General features: G+C 34.2%; 1 protein-coding gene across 5 annotated transcripts in view; it reads left to right on the top strand.

The window, feature by feature from the left end:
• RNF157 (ring finger protein 157) overlaps nucleotides 1–13,504 on the top strand; it is a 159,261-nt gene that overhangs the window by 123,033 nt on the left and 22,724 nt on the right. For 4 of the 5 annotated variants that reach the window (XM_074224506.1, XM_074224508.1, XM_074224510.1 and 1 more), the window contains exons 4-6: nucleotides 10,703–10,849; nucleotides 11,277–11,394; nucleotides 13,114–13,180. In XM_074224506.1, coding sequence (XP_074080607.1) covers nucleotides 10,703–10,849; nucleotides 11,277–11,394; nucleotides 13,114–13,180 — 332 coding nt within the window. The remainder of the gene's footprint in view (nucleotides 1–10,702; nucleotides 10,850–11,276; nucleotides 11,395–13,113; nucleotides 13,181–13,504) is intronic. The other variant, XM_074224507.1, reaches the window with a different exon arrangement.

The following is a 13,504-nucleotide window of genomic DNA, read 5'->3' on the forward strand; positions in this document are numbered from 1 at the left end:
CTGGAAATGAGAGGTTGAAGTCCTTAGTCTTTAGTTCTTATCTTAATGTATACATATGAGATTTTCTTTTATTGCATATGTTCTTCCTCTGAGAAAATCAGTGTTTTATGAGGTTATTTAAGTCACATCATCATTAATATTATTATTTAATTGCTTTCACCACAAGAGCACAATTGCTAAAGTGAAACTGCTCCCAGTGCATCATGTATGCCATGGCTGGGCCACCACAGGGCCAGTTCTGCCTCACTTGTTCTTTGGGGATTCTCAGAAAGTACAGAATTATCAAAATTGTCCGGGTGGGCAAGGATTGCATGACATTGATTATGGGATCAGAGGATCTTCATTCTCATGAGGTGGACATATTTTTTTATCTCTTTAAGGAAAATATTTCACCCTAAGCAGATTGCCAGCTGCTTCTCTATCTTTAGATCTCATTTAGTCCCATCCCTAGGGTCAACTCCAGAGATGAAGGGATCAAAGCCATGCTTCAGAACAAACTGCAGCTGGGCTTCCAACATACACAGGGGAGTTAGTTGCAGGAACAGGCAAAACTGAGGTATATAACAAGGCCTCAGGAGTCTCCCAGCTGTCAGCTACCTGGTTTATGGAATGATGGCATCTCAGAGTCAGAAGGAACCTCCCATGCATCTTGGACACCCAGCCCTTCCTGGGCAGAATATTGCCTCTGTAGCATTTCTGACAAGTAGGCATCCAGCTTCTAAGGAAAGCCCTCCAGTAGTGGAGTATTCTTATTTTCCTAAGCTCTCCCTTCCCACTTGGGAGAGCTCTAACTTGGAAGTTTTTCATGTCTAACTCTCTGCCTAACATGCTAGCTCTTTAAAAAAGTACTCTTAAGAAAACCAACCTCGTTCTCAGCTAAGTTTTTCTTTTCCAAACTAAATGTACTCATTTATTCCATTATTATATGGTTTTGAGATCTCATCATCATCTTAGTTATTCTTCTCTGTGCTTTTCCTAAAATGTGACACCCCCCCAAAAAATATCAGAAAGAAGAAGAAAGGACTTAATCTGTATAAAATTGTTCAGTTTTTCTGTGGTAATAGCAAAACATTGTAAGTAATACATACACATATACATAAATATCTAGCAACTGGTGTGTGACTGAATACATCATGATATATTTCTTTTCTTTTTTAAAGTATTTTACTTTTCCCCAATTATGTACAAAAACAATTTTCAGCATTCATTTTTAAACTGAGTTCCTTTAGAGGATCTGTGATGGAGAATATATCTGTATCCAGAGAAAGAACTTGGAGTTTAAATGAAGACCAAAGATTTTTTATAAAAATTTTCTTATGTATTACATAATTTTGCTATCTATATTTTATTTCTTCCTCGAAAAAGCTAAGTTCCAAATTCTCTCTCTAACCCCCTTCATTGAGAAGGCAAGCAATTTGATATCTTATATATGCGTAGTCATACAAAACTTATTTCCATATTAGTCATATTGTGAAAGAAAATGTATATGAAAATAAAACCCAAGAAAAATAAAGCTTAAAAAAGTATGCTTCAGTCTGTATTTAAACTCCATCAGTTCTGTCTCTGAGGATGGAGAGCATTTTCATCATAACCCCTTCAGAGTTGTCTTGGATCACTGTATTAATCAGAATAGCTAAGTCATTCACAGTTAATCATCTTATAGTATCACTGTTATTTTGTATAATGTTCTCCTGGTTTTACTTATTTCATTTTGCATCAATTTATGTAAATATTTCCAGGTTTTTCTGAGAATATCTACCTCATCATTTCTTATAGCACAATAATATTCCAACATAATCATATACCATAACTTGTTCAGCTATTTCCCAATTGATAAGCATTCCCTCAATTTCCAATTCTTTGTCACCAGAAAAGAGCTTCTGTAAGTAGTTTTATACATATAGATCCTTTTCCTTTTTGTTTTTTTAATCTCTTTTGGGATTTAGATCTAGTAGTGGTGTTTCTAGGTCAATACAACATGTTATATTTCGTTATTTGTTATTATGAACTTGACAAGCATCAATAACCATGAACATTTCCTTATAAAATGAAAAACATAAAAGGGGGAATATATACAATGCCATGAGAATAATATATATATATATATATATATATATATATTAAATTTAACTTAGTATATCTAATACTGTTCTGATTGTCTCTGTCCCCTTCTGCTCTTTATTCTCTATTTTTAATGTGTCATTGATAATGTTTTCTTTTTCTTTTTTAATCATTGTCATTATATCCTAAGTCCACTTTTAACTCTTCTCTAAGAGTTGTTGTCCCTTATAACAAATAAATACAGTCAAACAAAATGAATTCACACATTGGTCACTGAAAACCCACATAATGAACATAAATGCCTTATTCTGCCCCTCTAACTCAGCCTATCTGCCAAGAATCAGGAAGCAGAAATCATCTCCATTCTTTTTTTAAAATTTATTTATTTATTGTGAATTTTACAATTTCTTCTCCTAATCTTGTCCCCACCCCCACCCCGAGAAGGCAGTCTGTTAGTCTTTACATTGTTTCCATGGTATACATTGATCTAAGTTGAATGTGATGAGAGAGAAATCATATCCTTAAGGGGAAAATATATAAGTATAAAAAAGTATAAGAGATAGCAAAATTACATAAGATAAATTTTTTAAATTAAAGGTAATACATGGAAACAGTGTAAAGACTAACAGACTACCTTCTGTGGGGGGGGGGTGGGGGGAGGGAAGCAAGAACAGGAGAAAAAATTATCAAACTCAAAATAAATAAAATCTTTCTTTAAAAAAAATAAATTAAAGGTAATAGTCTTTGGTCTTTGTTCAAACTCCACAATTCTTTCTCAGGATACAGATGGTATTCTCCATCACAGATATCCCAAAATTGTGAATGATTGTTGCACTGATGGAATGATCAAGTCCATTAAGATTACTCATCACCCCCATGTTAGGGTTTCCAGTGTTCTTCTGGTTCTGCTCATCTTACTCAGCATCAGTTCATGCAAATCCTTCCAGGCTTCCCAGAATTCCCATCCCTCATGGTTTTTAATAGAACAATAGTGTTCCATCACATACATATACCACAATTTATTAATCCATTCTCCAATTGATGGACATTTCACTTAATTTCCAATTCTTTGCCACCACAAACAGGATCGCTATGAATATTTTTCAAGTGATGTTTTTTACCCTTTTTTCATAATCTCTTCAGGTTATGGACCCAGTAGTGGTATTGCTGGATCAAAGCGTATGCACATCTTTGTTGCCCTTAGGGCATAATTCCAAATTTCTCTCTAGAAAGGTTGGATGAGTTCACAGCTCCTCCAACAATGTATTAATGTCACAGATTCCCACATCCCTTCCAGCACTGATCATTGTCCTTTCTTGTCATATTGGCCAGTCTCAGAGGTGTGAGGTAGTACCTCAGAGAATCATCTCCTTTCTTCTAAAGTTATGAGTGATCATTGTATTGATCATAGTTCTAAAGTCTTTCACAGTTGTTTTCCCTTTAAAATGTTGAGTCGTTTATTTTGTTCTCCTTATTTTGCTAAATTTGCTCTGCATCAATTCATACATGTCTTCCCAGGTTTATTTGAAACTGTCTAGTTCCTAAGGCACAATAATAATTCATCACATTCATATACTATAATTTGTTCAGGCATTCCTTCATTGACTGGTATTTGCTTTGCTTCCAATTTTTTGCTGCTATAAAAGGTATTATTATAATTATTTCTATATACATAGGTTCATTTCTCTTTTGAACTCTTTTTAGTTCCTTTGGGAGAATAGTTCCAAATTGCTTTCCGGAATGGTAGCATTAATTTTCAGCTCTGCTAACAATATATTAATGTCTCTGTTCTCCTATCTTTTCTCCCCAAATGTTATTTTTCCTTTCTTCCATCATCTTTGTCAGTCTCTTCAGTATGAGGTGGAACTTTCAGGATGTTTTAATTAGAATTTTTAAATTAAATATTTGGAGCATTTTTTTTTCATGTGGTTTTGAAAACCTTAATAGGTTTTTGATAGACAAATATCAAAGGCAGTGTTTCAAAAGACTATTTATATCTATTCTTTATATATCTTGGTTAGGGTTAGGAGTTGACCCTGGGATTTCATTGCTATAGAGATCTCCTGGGTGAAAAAGCTCTCCAACAAAGCAAGTCTTCACTTTTTCTATATGTGGTATTAAGAGTTGTCTAATATCTTGATAGCTTACATTTTTTTTTTTAGGTTTTTGTTAGGCAATGGGGTTAAGTGGCTTGCCCAAGACCACACAGCTAGGTAATTATTAAGTGTCTGAGGCTGGATTTGAATTCAGGTCCTCCTGAATCCAGGACTGGTGCTCCATCCACTGTGCTATAGCTTACATTTTTTAAGAAAAATTTACTGTGAAGTTTTTCCTTGCCGAAGTTTACTATTTCCCAGCTAATTATCACTGCATTGATTTTATTTACACACTTTAAATTTTTGTAATCAAAAGTTTCTATTTTTATTATCTCTGATCTTCTTTATTCATTGTTTGATCAAACATATAATTTTCTCCATCAGTATTTATGGCGTCTCTTTCTCTGTCCCTTTATTTCACTTTTATATTTAAGTAATGTATCCATTTAGAGTTTATTGTGATATATGGTATGAGATGTTGACCTCAGTCTAATTTCTGCCATATTGCTTTTTAGTTTTCCAAGCAGTTTTTTTTAAATACTGAGTGCTTACCGTAGTAGTTTCAGTCCTTGGATTTTAAAAAAACTACACCCAATTGCCTCTGGAACTTTAAATTAATCTGTCTGGCGCTTACTTTTTCTATTTGTTTTAATCAATTCCATTTTTGGTTTAATGATTACTGCTTTGCAATAAAGTTAAAGATTTGTTAAGACTAAACCTTTCCTTTAACATTTTTCAGTTATTTCCCTTGAGATTCTTGTTCTTTTTTTTTAAAACAAATTTCATTATTTTTTTCTAGTTCTACAAAGTAGACTGATTAGTATGGTATTATATCTGCAAATTAATTTATGTAGTATTCATATTTTTATTATATTGGTACAACCTAAACTTGAATAATTAATATAATTCCAATTATTTACATCTGTCTATTTCTGGAAAGAGTATTTTTAGTTCTCTTCATATAATTCCTATGTATGTATTGGTAGGGGTCTTCCAGATAATTTATATATTCTATAATTATTTTGAAAGGAATTTTTTTTCTTTCTATCTCTTTCTGCTGGATTTTGTCAGTAATGTACAAAATGATTGATGATTTTTTACATGTTTATTTTATATTCTGCCATTTTATTGAAGCTAGTGCTTCATTTAATTTTAGTTGAATATTTAGAATTCTCTAAGTAATTCATATCATCTGAAAAAATGATCATTTTATTCCATCAGTTTCTTTATCTTATTACTAAAACTAGCATTTCTTTTTTTTAAATATTATTTATTTTTAGCATTCTTTAAAAAAATTTGAGTTCTGAATTTTCTCACTCTCTGATGCCCTTCCTCACCTATTGAGAACACATGAAAGTAATATCAGTTATACATGTGAAATCATGTAAACATATTTGCATATTAGCCATGTTACATAAAAAAGAACAAACAAGAAAAATAAAATTAAAAAACACTTCAGTTTGCTCTCAGAATCCATCATTTCTCTCTTGGGAAGTATTTTATACTTAGTATTACCATATATAGTAATAGTAGTGGACAGCTTTATTTATTTGTTTGTTTGTTTATTTATTAGTTTTTGTAAGGCAGTGAGGTTAAGTGGCTTGCCCAAGGTCACACAGCTAGGTAATTATTAAGTGTCTGAGGCCGGATTCGAACTCAGGTACTCCTGACTCCAGGGCCGGTGCTCTATCCACTGAGCCACCTAGCCGCCCTGACAGCTTTACTTTAAATCTGACCTTGTTGGGAAGACCTCTGAATGTTTCTCTATTATATTGATAATGTCTGCTCTTGATTTCAAATAGATGCTATTTACCATTTTAATGATCATTTTATTCCTATGTTTTTAACATAGGGCATTGTATTTTGTCAAAAGATTTTAATGCACCTATTCATATACTCATGTGTTTCTTATTATTAAAAGGTTTATTATGTTTAGAGATTTTTCTCATATTGAACCAACCTGGAAATCGGTATAAATCTAATCTTGTGTGAGTATATGATCTTTTTAATTTGTTGTAGCAATATGAGTTTTAACTTCACATGTAAAGATGACAGAAAAGGAAAATTATAATTGTTGGAGTGACTATGGGAGGCAGTATTCTTTCTGAAGCTCTAAAATAGTTCAATCATTCTGGAAAACAATTTGCAACTAAATCAAAATTCAGTAAACTGTGACTAGGGAAATTGGGAGGTGGGTGAACTTAATAATCCTTCCCCCCTCAAAAAAGAGCATTTACATATACAAAGAAGACAGATAAGAATAATATACATATTTATACAAATATCTAAAATATACAGCTTTTCCTTTTAAGGGATATTAAAAATTCAGCTATAACTTTCAAAGCAGTCCTGCTTGTCCATTTCTTTCTGGTTTTCCTTTTATTCTCCCATGTGCATTTAAAAAGATATTTTAGGGCAGCTAGGTGGTGTAGTGGATAGAGCACCGGCCCTGGAGTCAGGAGTACCTGAGTTCGAATCCGGTCTCAGACACTTAATAATTACCTAGCTGTGTAGCCTTGGGCAAGCCACTTAACCCTGTTTGCCTTGCAAAAACCTAAAAAAAAAAAAAAGATATTTTAATGACCCCTTTTCTTTTCTTTTTCTTTCCTACCTCCAAATTTTAAAAAAAAATCCTTGTAGGAAATATGCATAATTTAGCAACATAAATTCCCATATCATTCATATCTGAAAATGTATATCTCATTCATCATTGGTGCTCTGGGATCATGATTAGTCTTTTGACCAATCCTTTGATTCAACAGTATAATTACTAAGCATATAATCCTCCAAAGTTGAAAGGATCCATGCATACAAAAATATTGATAGTGTAGCAGCATATTTTCTTGTTGCAAAGGATTAGAAACAAACTTGAGTGATCAATGATTGGGAAATAACTGAATACATTATTGAATATGAAGGTAATGGCGTATTGTTATGCTGTAAAGAATGACAAAAGGTAAAGTCAGAAAAATATTTGTACAAATTGATGCAAAGTGAAGTGAATGGAGAAATGAAGGGAGGTGATAAGCATTTATTGTGCGAGTTCCATATAGCACTGTAGTGCCAAGCACTATGCTAATTTAACATTTTGCAAATATTATTTTTTTTGATCCTCACAACAATCCTGTAAAGTAGGTACTATTATTATCCCCATTTTACAATTGAGAAAACTGAGGTAAACAAAGTTTAAATGACTTACCCCAGGGTTACCCAGTTAGTAGATGTCTTGAGGCTGAATTTGAACTAAGATCTTCCTGATTTCAGACCCAGGTTTCTATTCATTGTACTACCTAGAAGCCTCAGAATAGAGGTTCTGCCTGAGCAGAATCAAGAGAGTGTTGTTGTTGAGTTATTTCAGTCATTTCTGACTCTTTGTAACCTGTTTGGGGTTTTGCTGGCAGAGATGGTTCCTTCTCCAGATCATTATACAAATGAGGAACTGAGGTAAACGGGGTTAGATGACTTCCCTAGGTATGAAGTTTCTGAATCCAGATTTGAACTCATAAAGATGTGTCTTTTTGGTTTCAAGCCAGAGCCCCATCCACTATGCCACCTGGTTGCAGAATCAAGAAAACGTCATTTAATGACAACATTGTAAAGGAGAAGCTCTTTAAAAAACTTAGAAACCCTAATCAATACATTGGCTGGTCATGACTTCAAAAAGACCAGTGTTGTAGCTGTGGGGTAGAGAAATGCCAGATAGTAGTTATAAAATGAGACATATATTTCAAATAAGATTTTTTAAAAAATTTCTTTGGCTTCACTATATTTACTGAAAAAACATGTTTTATTGAATGGGTGGGAAGAAGTTGTAGAGAAGAATGGAGTAGTAATAGTCAATGAAACATTTATAAAATATACAAAAAAGTTTGGAAGTGCTGATGAGAAAGATATTAATATTACCATGCTGAAATTTAATATATCCTATATAATCCTCTTTATATTTTTATTTGAATGTGAAAATGCTCATGTTTGGTGATAGTTTTCTAACTTAAGATCTAGTCTTTTGCTAATAATTCTGTTCATTATTTTTACGTCTATATTCTTTAAAGATAGTGTTCAATTGGTTCCTTTCTCGGCTTTATCTCTTCTTCATTAGGTTTCAGGATGATGCTTGTCTTATAAAAGGATTTTGGTAGAATCTCTTCTCTTCCTATTTTTGCACACAATTTAAAAAAATATTCATTATTCTTTTTTTTTTACCAGAAAGTTCTGGATTTTGACTGTTATGAAATTCTGGATGTTTTTCAATTTGAGTTTTCTTTCAGGAGAGTATTAGTGTATTCTTTCTTTTTTTCACACCACCTCCTGGTTCTAATTTATTTTTTTGGTTTCTTGAATTTTTTTAGTTATCTCTCCTTGACTTGTTTTACTTGTATATTATTTTTGAAAATAGATTGCTTATATTTTCTACTATTCTTAATTTTTCTATTCTAATTTTTTTATTGCTTAATGGAATCATTGAGTTCTGTTCACACTATTCTGTTTTTCAGGTTGTTATTTAGGCAAAGTTTTCCCCCTTCTATTTTAAGCAATTCTCCTTACAACTTTTCCCTCCATTTCTTATTTCAATTTTTATCTATTATTTCATTTTTCCAGCCATTCCTGTCTTTTTTCTTTGTGGTATTATTTGCTCTTCTGGTAGAGTTACTCTCTTCTATTAACCTTTTAGACTTCTTTTAATCAATAATATATATTGATTTTGTTTGATATTTTCTTCTCCTTACTCACATTTTCTTGGGTGGCAATGGCATTCCCAGCACTTATAGGCTTCTGATCTGTTTACTGGGTTTGGGGCTGACATTCTGTGTATAACCCCTCTTTCAGTCACTGCTACTTCTGGTTGTCTTTTTATGAAGTTTTGAATTGAATAAAGGAACTAACTGTGTTTCTCTTTGGTTTTCTTTATTTTGTTTTGGATAATTTTTAAACATTTGCTGGAGTGTATGTGAGAGAATTGGGTTCTTCCACATCCCTTCACATTGTCATCCTAACACTAAATGTTATATGAATTTTTTTGGGGGGGGTGTTGGGAACAAAATCCAGGAATCTGTACTTTGGGCACCAGCTGCTCTACTGGATTTGCAGTTTCCCCCAGAAACTTACGGGGATTTTATCATTCTGGAGGCAAGGAGAAGGCTCTTTGTAGCCCCCAAGGGTGATTCCCTTTATTTTTTTGCAAGGCAATGGAGTTAGATGACTTGCCCAAGGTCACACAGCTAGGTAATTATTAAGTGTCTGAGACTGGATTTGAACTCAGGTCCTCCTGACTCCAAGGCCAGTGCTCTATCCACTGCGCCACCTAGCTGCCCCAGTGATTTTCTTTTAAAGAGTCAAGGGGAAGGGACTGAAGAGAGTAGCAGTACTGAGTTGTAATTTCTATCCAGACAAGGTAGTGGTAGAGAAAAGGATGCAATAAGGAAACAGTTTCTACTCCTGATGCAGTCTCCTCATCAGGCTCTAAAGTTTATCATGGTATATGGATATAGTAGGATTTTATTGTGCCAAAAAATAATGAAGATGAATTCTTTAGGGAAATATGGATCTGGTTCTTTCATATAATGTTGTTGTAGGGCAAAATCAGCAGGAATGAGGCATTTTCTACACCCATGTAAGAAAAAGAAAAGAAGGAAAACCAAGTCAGAAGTGACAGAATTACAGTACTGGAACATAGAACAAAAGTATTTTATATTGCTTGCTGTTTAACTGTTCATCCACTTGATTTTATCTCACTAAAGACTGGGTGTGAAGGAGAATGATGTAAATTTTTGCTCCAGTGTTTTGTATGTGTATTCATTTGTTTCCTTGGATTGTTACATATACAATTAAAGAAGTCTTAAATAAAATGTTATTCCCACAACTAAAAAGAACCTAACCTGGCCAGATTTTGATACAGAACTATCACCTTCCTTATATTGGGCATTGGGCTTATATTAATTCAAACTAAGATTTGATTACCCCCATCCGGACCAACTATTAACTCCTTTGAGTATAGTGAAAAATTAAATTAATTCTATGTAAATTTGTGAAGTTGATTTTTTGAACCTATGTGCTGGGCTTTACATTTGCTTCAGAATTTCATTCAGTCTCCTAATTGTTATATCAGAGTAATTCCAGTTTTTAGAAACAATGCTAACAGAGACCAAGTTCTCCATGACTCCTGACAAACTAGAATGACATTCAATATAGTTATAAAGTATGCCTTTTGTCAAAAGATCATCTTCCCTAAGTTTGGAGAGACTCATTACCAGATAATTTTCAAGAGGATGAGTTTTTTAGTTTTAACAACAACTCACCAGCCTGAGATGAGTTATAAATGCTCTTACTTATCCTAAATCAGGAATACTTAAAGTAGGACTTTGTTTATTCCTGTTGAATTTCATTTTAAACAATTTTGGTTGTTTTTTGTAGAGAATCAAAGTATCCAGATGTTCTATGAGATCTATAATTTAGGAAGCATATGTCACAAGGTTTTTTCCTGGGATCTGGGGATCTGAGGTCTGGGAAACCCAGTAAATTCTCATTCTCTGATGTCTTTATTCTAGGTGCACTGAGGAAGTGAAAACTCCTGGAGAAGAGGTCAGCAAAGCCAAAGTCCACTACAATGTAGAATTTACATTTGACACTGATGCCCGGGTGGCAATCACCATCTATTATCAGGCCACTGAAGAGTTCCAGAATGGCATAGCCAGGTAAAAAAGAAATGAAGACAAATGAACCCCTTCCTCTAGAGACAAGTTAGATATAGCCAAAGTCTTAAATTATTACCAGTAGGACATTTTTCCTCCTGGCCAAGATCTACTTCCTGGGTTGGCAGACTTGTTCAATTTTTTACCTTTTTCAGTACCATTTTGGTACAGTGTAAAATATTAGTATGATTCCTTATGTCATCTAGATGATGTTACATAATTTATCTTTCTTTCTGAAGGCATATAGTTTGTGGAGAGGAATTCTAATGGCAGAATCAGTCAAAAGCAAAGGAAACCTGTGATAAAACAGGCTCTCTCTTTTATTTTTCATGGGTTGAGGTTGAATATCATTAAGAACCCAAGTGAAAGAGAGGTAACTGTCATATATCTGGACAAATTGCTAACTTTGACCCCCTTCTCTGATCTATAGCTACATCGCAAAAGATAACAGCCTTCAGTCAGAGACTGTGCATTATAAACGAGGAGTGTGTCAACAGTTCTGCCTTCCCTCCCATACTGTTGATCCATCTGAGTGGACTGAAGAGGAGGTAAACTGTCGCTTATCCAAGTTTCTTGGGGACATGAGCTATGGGGAACAGTATAAAGCTAACATTTCTTAATGGAGATTCATAAGCATCTAAGAGCCAACATGAGCATGGGCTTCTGCAAGTAAGGTATATAATATAAAAACCAAAAAAAAAAGTTTCACACATTTCAGCTTCATTCTGCATAACCTTGGATGTGTTTGATTCTGTCAGACTAATTACGTACCTAAAGATAGACAGACAGATAGAAAGATTAGCTATAGATATGGATATATGCAGGTATATGTACATACATATATATAATGTCACATATCCTTTAATTGTATATAATAACATCTTATCATCCTAGAAAACTATCATTCTAGGTTAGTAGAATGCATGATGGCTATTTCAAACTGGGTTTCTCATAAGCATCTTGAACTCAGCATGTCCAGAACTGAATTTAATGTTTCTTTTCACCAAAACCCAATTTTCTTTCAAACTCCTTTGTTCTTCCAATTATCCCAGTTGACAATCCCAGTGTGTTGAGGCTAACTCCTCATTCTCTTTCACTTCACATATCAGTCAGTTGCTAAATTTTGTCATTTCTACTTCCGCAGCATATTTCATATGTATGCCCTTCTGTCTACTTATTTCGGCTTAGGCTCTCATCACTTCTCTCCTGGACTATTTCAACACTCTCTTAATTGATTTTCCTGCCTCAAGTTTGCTCCCTTTCTAATCCATACTTCACCAATCTGCCAAAGTGATTTTCCTAAAGTATGTCTGACCATATTTCTCCCATGATCAAAACCTAACTCCATTGGCTCTGTATTTCTTCTCAAATCAAATTCCATCACATCCATTAATTCCTAAGACCCTTTACAACCTAACCCCATTTCCTATCATTAGATTGTAAGCTCCTTGAGGTCAGGGACTGTTTTTTTGCCTCTTTTTATAATCCTAGCACTTAGCACAATGATGGCTGGATACATAGTAGTAAATGTTGATTGAATGAATCATGACCAAACAGTGCTTACTGTTACTCACACAAAGCACCATGCCTAGAATGTTCTCTAGCTTCACTTCTGTCTCTGAAAATTCCCTTTTTTCTTCAAAACTCTGCTCTGGCACCATCCTCTAAAAGCCTGCCCTGATTACCTCCAGCTGATAGTACTTTTCCTCTTTCCTAAAAATTTATCTTGTATAGATTTTGCATATTCTTATGTGTGCTTACATATCCAGTCTTGCATAATCTTACATAATCAATTCAATACATGAAAGCTATACAAATATAATGGAAAAAAATCATTGTTAGGAAATAAGAATATAAAGAATCCAGAGAAACATAATAACTGCCTTTCTACCTTTGTATCTCTAGTGCCTAACACAGGGTTTGGTATATAGTAGGTATTCAATATTGGTTTGTTGATTAATCAATTAATGTATCTTTTTAGAAGTAGCATTATTTTTTGATCAGAATGTTTTAAGATAGCAACATCCCAAGGAAGTTGGAGGAAGGGGAACTTAAATTTTATTTCACTTAAATCCAAAAGGAATTTTAAAAAGGACTCTAGATTAGCTAAATTGACTTGTGCGTGGAGGGTACAGACTTGTTCTGAATAATGACAGTCAAGGCTTCTAGATAGGATGTCCTTTTATGACATATTCTAAGGGGGGGTTGGCCATGTAAGTGTCTCAGCTCCTCATTCTGTGCATTCTTTTGCTCTGCTCACTCTGCAGCTGGGTTTTGACCTGGACCGAGAAGTCTACCCAATGGTTGTCCATGCTGTGGTGGATGAAGGTGATGGTACGATGGGACATGGACTCTCTTTCTGTGTATAGTGAGTGCTCTCTTGGGGTGGGTACTGCCCGCCACAGCTGCTGCTGTCCCAGGGCAGCAGGCCTTTTTTAAAATCATGAGATCAAATAGGGTTTTCTTCACCTTTACTGTCAGAATTTTAAAGGTCCTTGGTCTGATGTGACTTGTGTTGTTGTGTATTAGTCTCTCCCCTATCCCACCACCTGAGATTGCTTGGCAAGTTTTAGGTTGGGAGCATCATTATTAAGAGTGGAATGTCAGGGTATAGAATGTGGCTTTTCTTCCTTCATCTTGTGCTTTTGTGTCTTGCAG

The sequence above is a fragment of the Macrotis lagotis genome, chromosome 2 (genome assembly GCF_037893015.1).
Source record: "Macrotis lagotis isolate mMagLag1 chromosome 2, bilby.v1.9.chrom.fasta, whole genome shotgun sequence".
Lineage (NCBI taxonomy): Eukaryota > Metazoa > Chordata > Mammalia > Peramelemorphia > Peramelidae > Macrotis > Macrotis lagotis.